The following is a 17145-nucleotide window of genomic DNA, read 5'->3' as shown; positions in this document are numbered from 1 at the left end:
TGTCAGCATAACTGTTTTAATGCTTACATTTTTTTCTATGCATTACAATCTTGGGATACTATGTAGTTTATTAAGCAAATACGAGATAAAAGGACACGAGCTCAGGCCTTTCACAGCAGAGACTGTACTGGAACAAATAGCATATATATGCACCAATTATTAGTTCACGTAGCATATAAAATACACAGTCAAGTCCTAAGATGTCTGGCTGGAGAGGATTCTTCATGCTCTTCTTTCAAGGCTAAATTCATATTTTCTAATTTATTTTTTTTTAAATGGGGTCTCTATTAAGGCACAAGTGCAGATTATTCAGAATATTCAAATCTGTCTCCCTGTGAAAAACACCACGTAGAAAAAAAAAGACCACATACAGGAAAATTCTAAGGGAAATAATTTGAAGGAAGGCCACGTGATCAGGAATCGCAGTAATTTTACAGAATGTTACAGCACATTTTTTGCTCTAAGCTGCACTCACTCTAGGACAAAGAAGAGGTGATACAGTCCTTCTCCTTAGGAGGAGAAAGACCAACAATCATACATACTAACAGCCAAACACAATTTGCTGAGTAAGAAATTATGGTTCCTGTTAGAAATCAGGCTTATTTTTGACAAGTTAATTACACATAGAATTAGCAAGGTCAAACGAATAATTACCGACAGATGTGAACGGATTCAAGTAGAAAAAGCCCTGAGTATAAGAGACCTGACAAAACTGATGCTGACTGTCAAACAGCCAACAGAACAGAGCAAAACCCCCAACCCACTAGTTACATTTCACATTGTGGGCATTTCTTTCCATATACAGTCATGATTAATTGTGTGGAAATGAATTATACCATAGTTTTCATTAAACTTGTTACAGACATAACCCTGATTATATTTTTTTTAATAAGGTATCTGCAGATACCACTCCCAATTAAATGTAGATTCCTCTTAGTTCTTTTTACAGCCTGATCTTTTACTGTAATCTTAAATGAGGCTGCTAAAGAAGGTACCTTCCTGAGCGAATTTCTGCTGGAGGTATGGCTCGTTCTTTGAATAAATACGGCTGAGTGACACCCGATGGCTCTATCTACTAAGTTTAAAAAGCAGTAGGGAAACTTTTGCAGAAACCTCTTAAGTGAAATACACTAAGCTGTTATAAAACTGAATACTGTACATCTTAGCATCCTGTACATCTTGCAGCCCATACACACTTAAAACCCACAAAATTAAATGCTTTAATTAGAGCAATGCAAATTAATGGCATTCTTCATATGAAGGAGAGTATTCTATGTTTACTAATATGAGACATCGTTATAATTTGCAAGCTTCACTGAGTAATTTCAAATCATGCAAATAAATACATGTACTTGAGGTATAAGAGCCTTACTCAGTGTCTTTATATAAATATATATCAACCCTCCAAGTCAGTATGTTGCACTGTCTAACTTCATTGTTTGTTTTTAATTCTGTATGCAAACAGGATCTATCAGGAGTGCTAGCAAATTCATATTCAGCTAGAACTTAGAGATGGCTAATGATTAAGTACCGAGTTAATTTTTCTGTCCTCCCCAGACAAGAACCTTTGGGTAGGATATTGTATTGGACTTAAATACCACGTGAGTATGAAGCTTAAGCTTCATCCCACATAATTAGGTAAATGTGAAGAAGAAAAGATAAGGAAAAAATATCCTGTCCAAGAAGCATTAACAATCAGGAGAAAAAAAGAAAAAGAAATTTCATGTTACTGTTATTCTTTTAGTTATCATCATCCTCATCATCTTCAACTGGTTCTCGTAGACCTTCGCTCTGACGACTTTTTCCAGCCATTTCTAATAAGGCCTGAGCCTGAGGATCTACATCCAGGATACTCTTCTTGCCTTTTGTCTTGAAAACAAAATAAAATACAGTCAATTGAAAATGTTATCGTGAATGAATCAATATCAGGCTACAAGAAAGAGATGTACTCAAAAGTCCACAAGTAACGTTGTTTGCAAACTTATCACAATGAAGCATACATATTTTCCTAGTGAAGCATTTAAGATTCACTGGTATATATCAAAAGGTTTTTATTGCTGCAGTTACACAAAATAGTTATAAACTTTTCCTAAGATGGCAGTGAACTATTTCAAGTTTATTCAGGTTACAAGCCAGCCAGAACATCCTGGTTAACCTGACCCCAGTTTGAAGTGCAAAGAACTTTTTTACAAAGATGATGTTTAGTTTACAATTCAACATTTTTTCTGCGCTATTTGTTCTGTTTCTATTTGGAGCTAAGTATCTGCTGAACAGACAGAGCACGTGAATTCAGTATGACAAGAAATAACATTTTTTTTTAAAAAACAAACAATACCAAAATGTGCAGTCCAGAAAGTTTAAAGAGAACAAATTACTGGGACACGGGAGACTGTGAAGAGGTCTCCTACTCACTCCAAGAAATAAACTAGGTGCAAAAATACTATCATAAATCTACTGGTATTAATCTACTGTAAATTATAGTAAAGGTAAAGTAACTGATAAAGAAATCTTCTGGGTTCTCTTCGTGAATGATAATTAGGCTTTACTTCAGAGCTTCCAGTGCTGCTTCCTGTTGTACTAACTCTGGGTTTTGCTGGACCTGGAGTCCATTCCTCAGTATCAGAAGGGTCTTCTGAAATTCAGAATAAAGCACAGCTCTTCATGGCTCCTGAAGTTATTTCTTGTCAGCACCCTCAACAATGCCACTACTGTTTTGCCATCTACTTGCAACAAAACATATGGCTCCATAGCACCAGTTAAAGAAAACATTATTCGTTACAATGGAGTGACAGTGTTTAATCACAAAACCGTAACTGCAAGTTCTGCGTTTACATCTCCCCTTCCCATCAGGACACAACTTCACAGACTTCAGTTTTGTTCACCTACCCCTGCACTTTCAGGTGGGTCTCCCACTGCCCAAACTTCCATGGCATCCATCCTAAAATCCTCTTTAGCTGACAGCTGGGGGCTGTTGTAGGTGGTGCATCGAGGTTTTGCTTTGCTGTGTCCCTTCCCATAGTCACTGTCTATCCAGAGTCCAAAGTAACCATGTTGTCCACCCATACCCTATGAAACAAAGCAGCACATTAAACACTTGCTGCACATGTAGAACAGACTGGGCAAGTCATGAAACCTCGGGTATCAATTGCTATTTTCAGTATTTATACCACGCTTCTGTGGGTATGTATAAAAGGCTTGAGGAAAAGGAGCTTCTGCCACTGTAAACAGTGTAATCACACAACACCAGCAGCCTACGAGCAACTCTCATACTCTAATTCTGTTGGGCTTTCTCAGCTTCCATCGTTTAAAAAGCAGTTAGTGTAGCAGTGAGAAAAGTCAGTGGAAAAGTCTTCAAATACATAGATCAGGTAGCTTGTGCTACTCCAACGACGTGGATACGTGTAGTTAATTCTTCCAGACAACAGGGAAACCTGCTAGGAGGGCTTCTGGGATAACCAAACTTGGCAAAAAGATCTCTTCCCAGAACCACCATAAATCTAACCCACATAAAAGCCACCGACTTGGGTTAGACACAAATAAATCCCATCCTAGTTGGTTCAGCACCTCAACATACATACCAGCTTCAAGAAAAGTATAGACTCTATCAGTACCGTAAGTGGTTCTTGTTATCTCTGGTTCACACTTTACACTGATGCTTTAAGGCAAAAAAAATAGAAAAAAAAAGTTCCTACTAAAAATGTGGCACAAATATCAAAGAGAAGGAATGAAAACGTCCTCGGAGAATAACCAGTGAAACAAATCTGATCACAGCAACAGAAGCAAAAGAGCATGAAACACTTCCGAACAGCAGCCACAAATACAATTTTCCAATTGTCATTTCTTGATACTTACAAGTCCATTTGGCATTGTTTGTTGGCCGTGGTTCAAATACATATAGTGGTCATTATACCCCGTGTATGTGTACACAGCAAGAGAGGGAAAAATAGAAAACAGAAAGCATCTGTTGTCACCTGTAAACAAAAAAGCATCTGAGGTCAGACAACTGGCCAAGCAATAACTTGCCTACAAATAGAATAGGAAAAAAATATTGAAGAAGTGCAACTGAATAAATCAAAGACAGCAGCTGCAATCTCAGAAAGCCAATACCTATCTTCCATCAAGATCTAGACCTACAGTTTACTCTCAATTAACTCTGTGTAGGGTCATAGAAATCAATGTGGTTATACGGCTGTGACCAAGAGTAGAGTTAGAGGCATGACTAGTACGTTAAATTACCAGGTAAGGGTACACCTATGACAGGCTTGCATTGTATCATCTAAAACTGGCCAGCTGCCAGACCTGATCAAACTGATAAGAGTGCAGACACCCTTAGTTCTGACTGCATTGACACACAGATCAGTTTATGGTTGATTTAGAATACAGTTTTCATTACGCCCAGTTAGGCATTCAGAGGCACCTGCGGTGTGATTGTCTGGTACGCTACATGTGTTATTCCATCAGGAAAAAAAAACAAGGAAAGTGTTGTGTAATCAATGTAATGTAACATTATATTAACTGACTGAAGTGGTAATTACCACACACTAATTAAGTACAGGAATTGAATTTTTAATGTAGCAAAAATGAGGATTCCAAGCAGGACAGATTTTTGGAAAGCCATCACAAAAGCCAAATCCGTTCTTTCCAGAGAGTTACAAAAAAAAAAAAATAAAAACCTCTTCAAAGGAAAAAAAAGTTTAGCTTGTCCCAAGGACCCTTTTGCTGATGGATTTTGGAAGCGAAACAAAGCCAGATCGTGCACAAACTAACAGGAGGCTTAACTTGGTGCTTGGCTGCGCTGTTCTGAGACAGAAGATTGCCATCTGCTGGACATCTTATTTAAACGCTAATTTATCTTCTATCCTGCACTTCCTCCGTTGTCATTTCAGTTTCAACCCACACAACTGCAAGGGTTAATACATTTCACTGAGAGTAAAACTTGTTCCATGATCAGCAAGGCCTGCAATTTTAAAATGCTTATCAAATAAGAGGCAAACTATAAACATTAATCAGTAATATACCTGCCTGGGTATAAAGCAAGAATAACTGAGCACGTATTTTATATTTTTTTCAAAAATTAGGGCTATTTTTGGCATAGAAAAACACATTTGGAAGTAGAAGAAATACTGCATGTTATGAAAGTAAAATGATAGCATCAACTAAGTGACCAGCACTCTTCTATGTGTAGAGAATAGGCAACGTTTACTAGAGCCATGAGATACTAGAAAAAGAAAAGTGAGTTTTACCTTGAAACTGTGGCTTCACCTCCCAGGAGTGAGATGCAAACCCACCAAAGATATAACCATCCAAGTCCCTTAAGATCACTATGCAAGGACCTTTGTTCACGATATGTCCACATAACTGTGAAAAGCTTTCTCCATGAATCCTAGAAGAAAATAAAAGATGCCACTTGTGCTGTAGCTCTGCAGGCAGATGGGAGTTGATGTACATGATAGATGGGATGTCAAAGAGACTGACAAGTCGTCTTCCTTTGATGCCTTTGCAGCCTGGAACCAGGTTGACTATGTCTTTGGTTTGGTCTGGGAGAGAATGCAGAACATGAAGGCCTTGCCGGATAACAACACTGAGGAAAATTGAGATCTGTGGAACTCGGTACACCCAGTCCTCAATGACACTTTGATCAAAATTTGCCTCCATCAGCTGAGGACCCACAGGTTTTGTCCCATCTAAACAATAAAACACACAAGAGCAGTGGTAAATCTTCCAGTCTGGAAAATAATCAGTCGTTTTTTAAGTGTTAACACAATATTCCATTATTTTAATAAACACAAAACCACATATGAAAGGAGACTGCAAAAATAAAGCGTCAACTACATTACGCAGATGCATCCACAGAACTGAGAAGCAGTGACATCCATTGGTTGCGCTGTCATATTTAAGAAACATGGACGCGTAGCTACATCTTACAAGCTGTTCTTTGCAAGACAGCAAAATCTGTTATTACAAGAGTACAAAGATAAACCTATGCTTTGTAAAAGGACATACAGTCATAAATATACGCACATGCATGTGCATGCCCATCAGCTGCAAGTCAGGCATTAGTAAAATAGGCACATTCCATGAGAAATAGTCTTGCATGTCCACTTAAACTGGGACATCAAACCAAAGCTCTCATGAATTTAAGGGAAAGTTGGTAAGGTGAAACAAATAACATTCCCAAGTCATTTGCAAAGCAGTAGGTTTGAAATACTGGTCTCACCATTTAAATTCAAAGTTGTGACCAGAAGAGAAAACTTCTTGTGACATCAGTGATTACACGAGCTCTGTGCCGTTCTGGGACACACTACATCAGTGCTGCTTACCTGCAAGCTTCAATTCTGAGAGCAGCTGAGAAGCCAGAGCCTTTACTCCACTGGCAGAATCCCTAGTGTTCTCCAAATTCCAACCTTTCAGTTCCTTCCTGTAGCTCAGTACATGGACTACAGACGTGATCAGATCCTCTGTGAACTTAAAACATTAAAAAGAAAAAAATTAAAAAAGCACCATTTTGACATTCCTTACATAAAATTGTCCAGAGCTGCAAATAACTTTCTGAAAATAAAGTCAAGCAGTACTAAAGCTGTGACCCCAATGGCAGAAATGTCTCCTCCCACTAAGAGTCAGAAATAACAGGTGTTATGTCAGAGTCACAAGTCTTGAAAAGCATCCTTTTTCAAGACCATTTGTAAATGTTACTTCACAAAGCATCTCCATAAAATAAGGTGGGGGGAGTGAGGGGTGTGTGCATGTTCCGAATTTTGCAGTGGTAGGAGCCACTAGTGAATTACTGTTTTGTGAGATCCCACTCTTCGACCTGGAAAAGCACGTATTTGATTCACACATCTATCCCACAAACAAGGCTTTAGAAAGCATGTTGCTTGGTCACCAGAAGGTCGTCAGATTTTCGCCATCAGACGAAGCAGTCAGTGTGCGCCCCAAAATCCAGATTCTGGTTCTCAAAGGAAGCAAGTCAGCATGGAAAAGCCCACAGCCGAACAGCCATCCACATAACGTGGTTTGTCTACACTGTTTGTCCCAGATCAGCAAGTCAGTGGTGAAAAGATTAATGAAATACAAGTCAGGAATCTCTGTTCCGAATATTGTGCTCTAAAGATTACCTTCAAATTACCCACTGCAGTGTCTGTTCTCTTACTTTCCCCCTAACACACATTTTACTGTTTACCTCTTGGATTTGTTTGCCCTTCACAGGCCCTTCTGTCTTGGAGATCATTCTCGTTATTATGGTAATCTTCTCATCTGCATTCCCTTTTAAGAGGTTTGACATAAAAATTACAAACTGCTCCTTAGTGATCTTTTCACTCAGCCCAAATGATTTCCCAGTCAGGTCAATACTTTTCATTCCATTGTATAACCGAATAGTCATTTGCTCTGGTAACGGCTCCCGTGTATATGCCTACAATGGGAAAAAGAGCAAAGAATATATGTTAAAAATTAAGAATAACTAATATGCTGCAGGTAATCTGTGCTGAAATATGTCACTACGAATGAAGAATTTCAATACCACGTACCTACTATCAGCAACAGACTTTTGGCAAAGGGCTGATTTTCCAAGGGAAAGCAAAAATATCTCTATAGTATCTCCTTACCGATACAATTTAGTGGTTTAAGTTGATACTATTTTTCTACAAATGCCAGACTGTAAAAAGAAACCCTAATATTGTAAAGCATTAATAGGATATTAGCAAAGGAATTGTACATAATAACTCTGTTATAAAGGTTTAAACCCCTGCCAGCCCAACATTTAAAATTGTCGTTTAACGGTAGTGAAGCTCACAGATACTTAAAAATAAAGGGAAAGTAAAGTATTTTCCATATCTCAGCTTTGGCCTCAAGACAATGCAGGCAATGTGTTTAAACCTACGATGCACACATAGAAACAATTCTGAGAAGTTTCCCTCTGCATAGCAACATCTGATTCGAGCAGGTAACAAAATTAAGATTGTGTGATTTTTATAAGGCATCCCTGATGTTAATACAGTTGAAATAATAAAAAAAGTCATTTAAATTGCATGACTTTGAATGGAAATCTAACTGACATACATCACCGTACATCATAACACTGTGGGAAAGATCTGATTCCGGATTCAAGAAACTTTCGTAGTGTTCAAGATAATTAAATGGTTTAAAAAGAAATAATCTAAAATACATCTATACACTAGGACATGATTACACAGCACCTCCGCTGCGCAAAGCACTGTGCGTAACGTGCTGAACACCTGACTTGGTTCCCATATAGAGGAGGGCAGCCCGGGGGGAACTGTGATGAAATCAGTGGAGCTCCACCTGCATAAAAGCATTTCAGCTCTATTCAGCGGAGCTGCTATTACCAGTCTACTGCTGGCTCGATACCACTCCAATTGAAGCCACCAGGACTGTTCCTATTTCACGTTCGTGGCCGTTGCTGCGCACAGAGGGTGAGAGCCAACATGCCAAGCTCTACCCTGCTTTCGCTGGTGTCAGTGGCAGAACTCCCATCGATTTCAGCAGAAGCAGAATTAGCAGCCACAGCCTTGCACATTACAGTGCTTCATATTGAGGGAGGGATGGTCATAGCAGGTATAGTTGTCTGTAAGAGGCTTTCTAAAAGGGCTACATGAGCCTGAAGTGAGACAAACAGCAGGGAAAATAATTAAAAAAACTATATTTAAGGGCTTTTTACCTCACACTGCAGCACCTACTCCCTAACTTTTCCCAACCACCACTAACAAAGTTGTTACTCACTCACTTGTTGTTATGTGAGTTGTTGTGAGTTTTGTTATGCTTATAGTTAACCCAGTGAGCAGACCTGGGGTGCAATAAAGGAGGACTATAAAAAGGGAATCGTTAATAAATAACAAATTCACACTGCTGACAGTTTAGAATCCCTGTCTTAAATGACTTCAAGAAAGCATCTAGAGATACCTGTTTTACTTGCTTTCCAAGCTATGCAGTGCAGCCTGCTCCAGTCCAGAAGTCATGAAGTTTCCTTGTAGTAAAGCACAGAGCCTACGCAGAGTATGTGAGGTTAAGCTTGGGGACTTGCCACTATGACCAAACTGTTGCTAGACCAAATATGCCAGGTGTTAATCTAGCTCAGGCGTGAGTAAGGGCACCTACGAGGCAGGGATGCCATCACAAGAGTCCCTGCACTAAGGAATTAGGCACCTACAGGCAGTCCTTCAAAAGATTTTAATTTAAGTTGGCAAATAAAAAGCAGGAAGGGAAAAGACAAATATTCATCAAATGTCACACTGATCTAGGGGCAAAGCTAGGAGAGGAACTTCTTCCAGGTCCTAATTTCAAGGACCAGTTTCTTGGAGGGATTAGAGCTGGAAAGCTGGGCAGCAGCAACACTTTCCAAACTGATGACAGCTTATAAAACAGCCAGGCTGGAAGAAGGCTAAAGCTGGTCTGTTCATATACGTGTTGCTGAATACTTTAGAATAAACTGCTTCTTTCATCGAGTTTTAATTTTATTCCATTAACTGTATAACTTACATAAAAATGCACTTTTAATACTACATTCATTTGCCCACTTGGTTCCTGCCTAAATGAAGTTATCAAGTACTGTAACAAATCATTTTCCTCTTCCTTCTTGATTAGAAAATGAATGCAAAGTTAATCAGAAAGCATAATGTATGTTAATTAGCTAGAAGAGAGAGGCACAGCTTAATCAAGCAAAATTGAATTATCTCCTTTTAATGCAAGTGCAAAGATTAGAGACAGTGATGCAATTGAGGGAGAAAGATATAACCAGATACAAACTGACTTCTTGACAGCTGCCCAAGAAAAATCTGTAAATAATCACACACTACAGACTGCAAGGAGAAGAACATTCTTCCCATTTTTTCAGGCTTCTGTAAAAATATTTTCCTACATCCCATCTTACTTCAGAATCAGGAAAGCTGCAAATTGACCAAACAGTCCAATTGAAGAGAGAAATACCAACCTGAAAGTCACTACTCATGTTAAACTGTAAGAAAAAGTTAAATATCCATTCTGCCCCAAAACATTAAGCATTAAACAAAGACAAGCATTCCTTAAAAAGTATCTATTGAAACATCTTTAGTTTCTTTCTGGAATTACATTCAATGCACTAAATCTCAGATATATCAGGAATAATAGATCGTCTTGCCTGTAATGCTGCCAGAGTCACAGTTTTCTTTGTAGCTTTGCCATTTTTTGCTCCAGCTGAGCCACTTGATCCTGATAAGGTATCAAATATTCCATCGATGTCAGACTGCTCCTCAGGGAGAAATCTGGAAAGGTGATTCTGATAGGCATTGCTTTCTGCATTTCCCATCTTTTCAACCTGAAGCAAAGGGAAAAGAATAATAAGAATAAACAAACAATAAAACCAGAAATGTATCACAATGGCCACGACAGTCATATCAAACAGACTAACGTACCAGACCAACTCTTAGAAGACCAGCAGATTACTACCCCTCTAGGAAACTACTAAATCTTCCGTTTAGTCTCTGCATTCACTGAGACTCAATGAACTTGAAGAACTCCCATGAACGGTAACTATGCTCTAAAAAATGACGATCTGTCAGCTCTTTGCTAAGACCACCCTGTCTATCAACGCAAACCTCATTCAAGTCTCATCAAATGGAAAAACCAATATGATTGAATGACTAAATTAGCTGGTACAAAATGTCCACGAGCCTGTCAGCTGCAATACATCAGTAACATAAAGGGAATAGCCTGATTATGGATTCTTTGTGGCAGATTCTGCTATATCTTTCTGATGCATTAATGGACTGAAGCTAAATCTGCCAATAACACGTGGCACTAAAACATCATCACTGAAAAGTCTCTCTAGGTGACGTGAGAATGTTTTACCTAAGGACACAATGCAAAAATTATTCAAAAAGCTGCCAAGAATCACAGTAACAATAAAATTTAACTCAGAGGGTGGTAGAGCAGTGGAAGAGGCTCCCCAGAGAAGTGGTCATGGCACAAAGCCTTACAATATTCACAAAGCATTTGGACAATGCCCTCAGACACTGCCTCAGGGCATTGTCCAAATGCTTTGTGAATATTGTCTAGAGATTCATTCAGGATGCTTTTAGTGTTGTTTGGACCATATGCTTTGGCAGCAAGGCACACACCTAACATTGCCACCCTAGGGCCTAAAATCCCAAATTCCACCATGACCACAGCACCACTAACCACTGTAAACAGCCTTCACATCCACTCAGGGTGGAGATGCTCCTGAGGTGACAATACAAAAAAGATGAAAAGCAGAATAAACCGCCCTTTGTCGTTTTCTTTCCACTAACTCCATGTCCCTTCTGGCATCTCCTGGGTCAGGACTGCCAATTCCACGTGTGAGAAACACTTACTGGTAAAACATTGAAAAGGACAAAGTCTTCAAAGCAAAGGCAATAATAATTTTATAATTCAGTGCTGAATTGGATGCCCTTCAAAAAAAGGCACGTCATCTTGCAAAAGCAGTAGGTATATATACTAGTTTTAGACAAAGAACCATGTAAGTCTTCAAAGAATGCTTATTTTTTGAGGTTATCCAACCATGTCTGGAGACTTCCTTCAGGTTATCTCCTGACCCAACTACATCTAACAAGTCAATTAAACACATCAAGAAACTCTCACAGCCCTAAGACAGGTTATCTCTGAGAATCATAGAATAGTTTGGGCTGGAAAGGACCTTCAAAATCATCCAGTTCCAACTCCCCTGCCATGGGCAGGAACATCCCACTGGGTGAAGCTGCCCAAGGCCCATCCAACCTGGCCCTGAACATCTCCAGGGATGGGGCAGCCACAGCCTTCCTGGGCAGCCTGTGCCAGGGCCTCACCACCCTCATCGTGAAGAAATTCTTCCTAAAGTCCAGTCTAAATCTGCCTCTCTGCAGTTTATACGCTTTGCCCCCCGTCTTATCACTACAACCCTTTGTGAACAGTCCCTCCCCAGCTTTCTTGTAGCCCCTTCAGGTACTGGAATGTCGCTATAAGATCTCCTTGGAGCCTTCTCTTCTCCAGGACGAACAACGCCAACTCTCTCAGCCTGTCCTCGTATGGAAGGTGCTTCAGCCCTCCGACCATCCTTGTAGCCTCCTCTGGACCTGTTCCAACAGCTCCATGTCCTTCTTACAGTGAGGATTCCAGAACTGGACACAGTATTCCAGATGAGGTGTCACAGGAGAGGAACAGAGGGGCAGGATCCCCCCTCTCCCTGCTGGCCACGCTGCTTTGGATGCAGCGCAGGACAGGGTTCGTTCCCGGGCTGTGAGTGCACATCACCAGCTCACATCGAGCTTCTCCTCAACCAGCACCTCTTGACCTAAACCAGCTCCATCTTATTACAAGACAATTAAGCGTTATCAATAAATCCTTGCAACTCTAAGCCAGTGTTTATTCTTTCAGGTTATTTACCCACGTCTGCAGGTTGTCTGCATGTGATCCCTCGAGACAAGACAGCTCTATACTACAAGAGAATTCCAAAGTCGGTTGCAGCAAAACTTATGGATTAATTCTCACAACTGCAGCCCCTTTTTGCAGACGAGCCTGTGCCACAGCCCTCCAGCAGCCTCAGGGCTTTCGCCTCATCCCCTCTTTCCGCCGTTTAAGCGCTGCTGCCCTGGATCAACACCCGCCCCTCGGGGCCGCTTCACCTCCTCAGGCAGCAGCGGGAGGTGCGGCTGTCGGGGCGGGCACCAAAGGGTTAACGGGCGCGGCTGTAACCTGGAAGACAAACCGGGAAGGGACAATCAATCCAAAGCAGGGAATCGCTAGAGACACAGGGGGTGTCCCTCCCCCGGCCGGGGAAGCACGGGGAGGCGGGGGCGGTGCGGGACAGCAAAGGGCTCCGTGGTTTGCCGGGTTATTTCCCGGGATGCTTAGTGCATCCCTCCCCAGCGCGTCCCGACCCCCTCCCTGCTCCGGGGCGGGGCAGCACGGCCAGGCCAGCTCTCTGCTTACCGGCGGGGACCCCCCGCTGCAGCGGCCCTTGCAATTCCACACGCACCCCGATATGCGGGGACGGCGCCCCCCGGCGTCCGCACCGCCCCGGCTGGGGGGGAGCTGGGGAGGAGCTGGGGAGGGGGCGGGGCTGGGGCAGAGGGGGGAGCTGGGGAGAGGGCGGAGCTGGGGAGAGGGCGGAGCTGGGGAGAGGGCGGAGCTGGGGAGGGGGCGGGGCTGGGCAGAGGGCGGGGCTGGGGAGGGACGGGGCTGGGGCAGAGGGTGGAGCTGGGGAGAGGGCGGGGCTGGGGAGAGGGCCGAGCTGGGCAGAGGGCGGAGCTGGGGAGGGGGCGGAGCTGGGCAGAGGGCGGATCTGGGCAGGGGGCGGAGCTGGAACGCGGGGGGCGGAGCTGGGGTAGAGGGCGGATATTGGGCGCTGCGGGGTCGGGAGCGGCGCGGTGGGCATAGTGAGGGGAAGGGGGGAGGCGTTGGTGATGGAGTTGGAGCCCGCGGAGTGGTGAACGTTGAGGTCCCGTCTCCTGAGGGGCTCCTTCTCCCCGAGCCTTCCTCGCGAGGGGAGGAGGAGGAGCAGGTGCTGATCTCTTCTCTCTGGTGACCAGTGACGGGACCCAAGGGAATGGCAGGGATGTGCCAGAGGAGGGTTAGGTTGGCCATAAGGAGAAGATTCTTCACTCAGAGGGTGGTGGAGCACTGGAGCAGCCCCCAGGGGAGCAGCAGTGATTCCAAGCCTGACAGCAGTGTGGAAGCATTTGGACAATGGCCTCAGACACGGGGTGTGAGTGTTGGGGTTGTCCTGTGTGGGGACAGGAGCTGCAGCCCGTCATCCTTGGGGGTTCCTTCCAACTCAGGACATTCTGTGATTCTGTGACCCTCCTCCCTGAGGCCCTAAAACTGGTACAAAAAAGTGATAATTGGGAGTTGTAGGTGGGGCAGAGCGGCCCCCCGGCACCCCGGGCAGAGAGAGCCGAGGAGCATGGGTTCTCCCTGCGGAATAGGGTTTAAAAAGCACTAAGGCAGATCCTGGAGGGGCTGTGGGAGAAGGTGTTGCCAGTCCTGATCCGTGTTGGAGAAAGTCTTGGCTTTGGGGAAGGAAGAAAGTATGTGTGTGTAGTATACACATCCACATGTCCTTCTTGAGAGGTTTCCCATGGTGGGTTTCCGTGGCAGGAGAGACCGGAGAGAAAACATACAAATCTCTCAATGAATAGGTGAAATTTCTATTTTTTGGCCGGCAAAATCACACCAGTTTGCAGGCTGAGAAGCAAAAAGGCTGTACAAGGACTGAGGGGCAAATGCAATATGACAGGACAGTGCATAGGGTTCAGCTGTGCCTCCAGTCAGGGAGATGAATACTTACTGAGAAAAATTATAGCCTCAGTGGTTGCAAAAGTGGTCCCAGAACTCCCTTGTTTTCAGCTCAACGACTTTCCGTCTCGGGTATGTTTCTCGCCTTGTACTTTCAGCCACACGGTTTGGTTCCTGTAATGTATCGAGGTCTTTGGCTTCATAGCAGTGACACCTCGTTTGTCTGTGGTCTGTCTGATTCTTGTCGGTGTGTTTGCAGCCGGAGCTCAGTGTGAAGCCTCCTGCCAGGGGAAGATGTGCAGATCCTCACAAATCTGGTGGTGTTTGCGTTCCTGCAACCGGATACCACAGAACAGGCTAGCAGCTTTGGCATTTAAGTTTCAATTATAGACAGAAAGCATCTATGTTCCTTCATATATACAAAAGAAAGAAAACTATCTGTACTACCCATGGCAGAGCTCCTATTCTTTTGTTCTTTTGCACCAGATAAAAATCCTGATAAAGTTCCAAAACCCCATTAAAAAAAATAAATAAATCTTCATGGTATGCAAAACTTCCTAAAAAACCCCATAGAATATTCTTCTTGTCAGCAGCTCAGAATTAGGAATACATTGACCAGAATTCCAAGACGGTCACGTTTGAATAAATAGGGGTTGATTCAGGTTTGTTATGGCCATTGCAAAAGCCACAGAAGTTTAGCAGCTTGTATGGGCTGGATCAGGACTTAGTAAACAGAACCAGAGGGAAGGAATGGGCAGTTCATGTAATATGAGCACAAGTTCAGCAAAGCTCATGGGGAAACCGCCTGGGAAGTATATGTCCACACGGTGGCACCGTGTGCTTGGAAAGTTCTCTGTGCAGCCCACAACTCTTCTAAGTGTGTTTAGATTCCTACGTTTACACGTGTGTAGAAAAGCTCCCATAAGGAACTAATTTCATCTCTTTCCCATTAACTCTGCAAACATAATATAGACCATGTGAACAAAACTGGATCACTGGTGAAGCTCCCTCCCTGGGCTACCTAAGCAAGTCCTGGAAATAGTCTACTGTGCTGCTATTAATGAATTTCCAGTTGATGCCTAAGGAGAAAAATGAAACATATAGAGTAAGAAACACAAAGCTTTTGATTAAAGTTAGGTCTTTCTTCTTTTCTTTATTTTTTAAAGGCTAATATTTCTGTGGACATATTGTTTCACATGCAAATAGAATTTTTTTTTTTTTTTTAAGGGTTGCAGTTCATATTGCAGCACTGTCTGTAGGATATCTTTCTAGTCTGGAAACACAGAACTAGAATTTCTAGCCTAACTGACTTCACGCTAAGACTGACTGACTGACCAGTATCGTCTTCACAAATGTGATTAGTTTCCTACTTCTCTTCTGTAACTGTTGAGCTCAGAAGCAGCCAAAAGGGTACCTGGTCTTCCTTAGCTCCAAGCAGCTGCTTTTGCAAAGAACAGGTGTGCTGCTTTACCCTCTTTCATTCAAGTCTTGCCTGTTTGTAATGGAGGTGACTCTGCAAACTGTGGGTTTATTTGCCCTGCCCATCAATCTGAACTGAGTTTCCTGCTGCTACTGGAGGATATTATGTCGCTTGCCTATAACACTAGGCAGTGATCTGCAAGGTAAACGCACTCTTAAAGCCGCAAGATACTAACACTTAATTGCATAGATTATGCCCCTACTCTAGGGGAATTCCTAGGTCCCAGGCGAACACCTTTTCATAGCCTTTTTGCACGGAGAAGTTATAATAAGCTAGAAACCTGGTCCATGAGAGTAACAGTTTGCAACACTCTTTAAATTACTCACTTCCTCATGTATTTTCGGCTGCTGTAGCTGAGCTCAGTGTCTCAAGTCACTTTGTTTCTGCCAGTAGGAAACAGAGAATACACTAAGAAGCCTTTTAAGGACATTCAGGACTATACTGGTATATAAAAAAAAAAGAGGAAGGAGGAACAAAAAGATTCTGGAAACAATTGTGGCTAATTTTGTGAAGTAGTGATTAATGTGTATTTGCTTGCAGAGTGAAAAAAACAAACCCACAAATCCTCAAAATATTTTACTTAAAACACTGTACACTTTTGACTTGCATAAAATGTGGTTTGGTTTTATTAGTTTGCCAAGACTATGGAACATCTAAATAGCCTTAGTTCCAGGTAATTCTGATGATACTCTCTTTTAGTCAAAGGAATTATTGCAAGATAACAGCCTGGAATGTAAATAATAAGCTGAGCAGCTGTGTGTTTATAGCAAGTGCTTCTCTTTTCATTAGACTATTTCACTAGAATTTCACTGGACTATCTTCCTGTTTCCTTAAATATTTTTTTTTTCCTATCTTGATTTAGAACAGAGAAATTTTGCTGGTCATCAGTCTTGTATACATATGTTAAGGGAATTACCCTCTGGTGACAGTGATGCAGAGAATCATTCTAGTTCGCCTTTGATATGACAAATACCTTCTGCTGTGTTCTTATTAAAGACCAGGTGAGAATGGAACACCTTTGTGCCAGAGGTAGAGAATTACAGACGATTTCCAAAGAGCTTAAAATCAGTTGCATTCACACATGCATTGAGCACAAAACCAGTCCTCTCTGGCCACAGGCATCGGAGAATTTTGTGAACTCCAAAGAATGGTGGTGTCACATCAGTGGCACTTTTCAGCAGGGTATTTTGGGGGTGTATTCCCCTTTTGGAGTATAGTACCCTTTTGGGAATGGGGAGATTGTGACTAAACTTCCAAACAAGCCGTTGGGCTTCAGAACTTTCTTCCAGCCTGTAGTCTAAATAAGCAGTATTTTAAGTCACATGGGGGCAGTGATTTCTCAGCATTTTAGTTAATTATATTCTAGGATTCTGGCCTTTGCAAAAGAGGTCAAACTTGACCTTGTGAAAACAGCAGAGCCA

The 17145-nt window shown here is 42.4% G+C and overlaps 1 protein-coding gene across 2 annotated transcripts; it reads right to left on the bottom strand.

Annotated features, from left to right (window-relative positions):
• Nucleotides 1–824: 824 nt before the first annotated feature.
• Nucleotides 825–13067, bottom strand: MEAK7 (MTOR associated protein, eak-7 homolog). 2 transcript variants are annotated; one of them, XM_054078921.1, is made up of 9 exons: nucleotides 12940–13067; nucleotides 12394–12702; nucleotides 10133–10309; nucleotides 7181–7411; nucleotides 6321–6465; nucleotides 5244–5684; nucleotides 3853–3971; nucleotides 2887–3066; nucleotides 825–1869 (listed from the first exon to the last, which is right to left on the bottom strand). In XM_054078921.1, exons 3-9 carry the CDS (start codon nucleotides 10298–10300, stop codon nucleotides 1741–1743), a joined length of 1413 nt encoding a protein of 470 aa, XP_053934896.1. In that variant the 5' UTR covers nucleotides 10301–10309; nucleotides 12394–12702; nucleotides 12940–13067; the 3' UTR covers nucleotides 825–1740. The 2 variants fall into 2 exon arrangements, with proteins under 2 accessions (XP_053934896.1, XP_009559353.2); XM_009561058.2 differs by lacking the exons at nucleotides 12394–12702; nucleotides 12940–13067 and adding an exon at nucleotides 10407–10557.
• Nucleotides 13068–17145: the final 4078 nt, after the last annotated feature.

Source organism: Cuculus canorus, chromosome 13, assembly GCF_017976375.1.
Source record: "Cuculus canorus isolate bCucCan1 chromosome 13, bCucCan1.pri, whole genome shotgun sequence".
Lineage (NCBI taxonomy): Eukaryota > Metazoa > Chordata > Aves > Cuculiformes > Cuculidae > Cuculus > Cuculus canorus.
The sequence above is the reverse complement of the archived record's forward strand: the minus strand, read 5'-3'. Positions and strand labels throughout refer to the sequence as shown.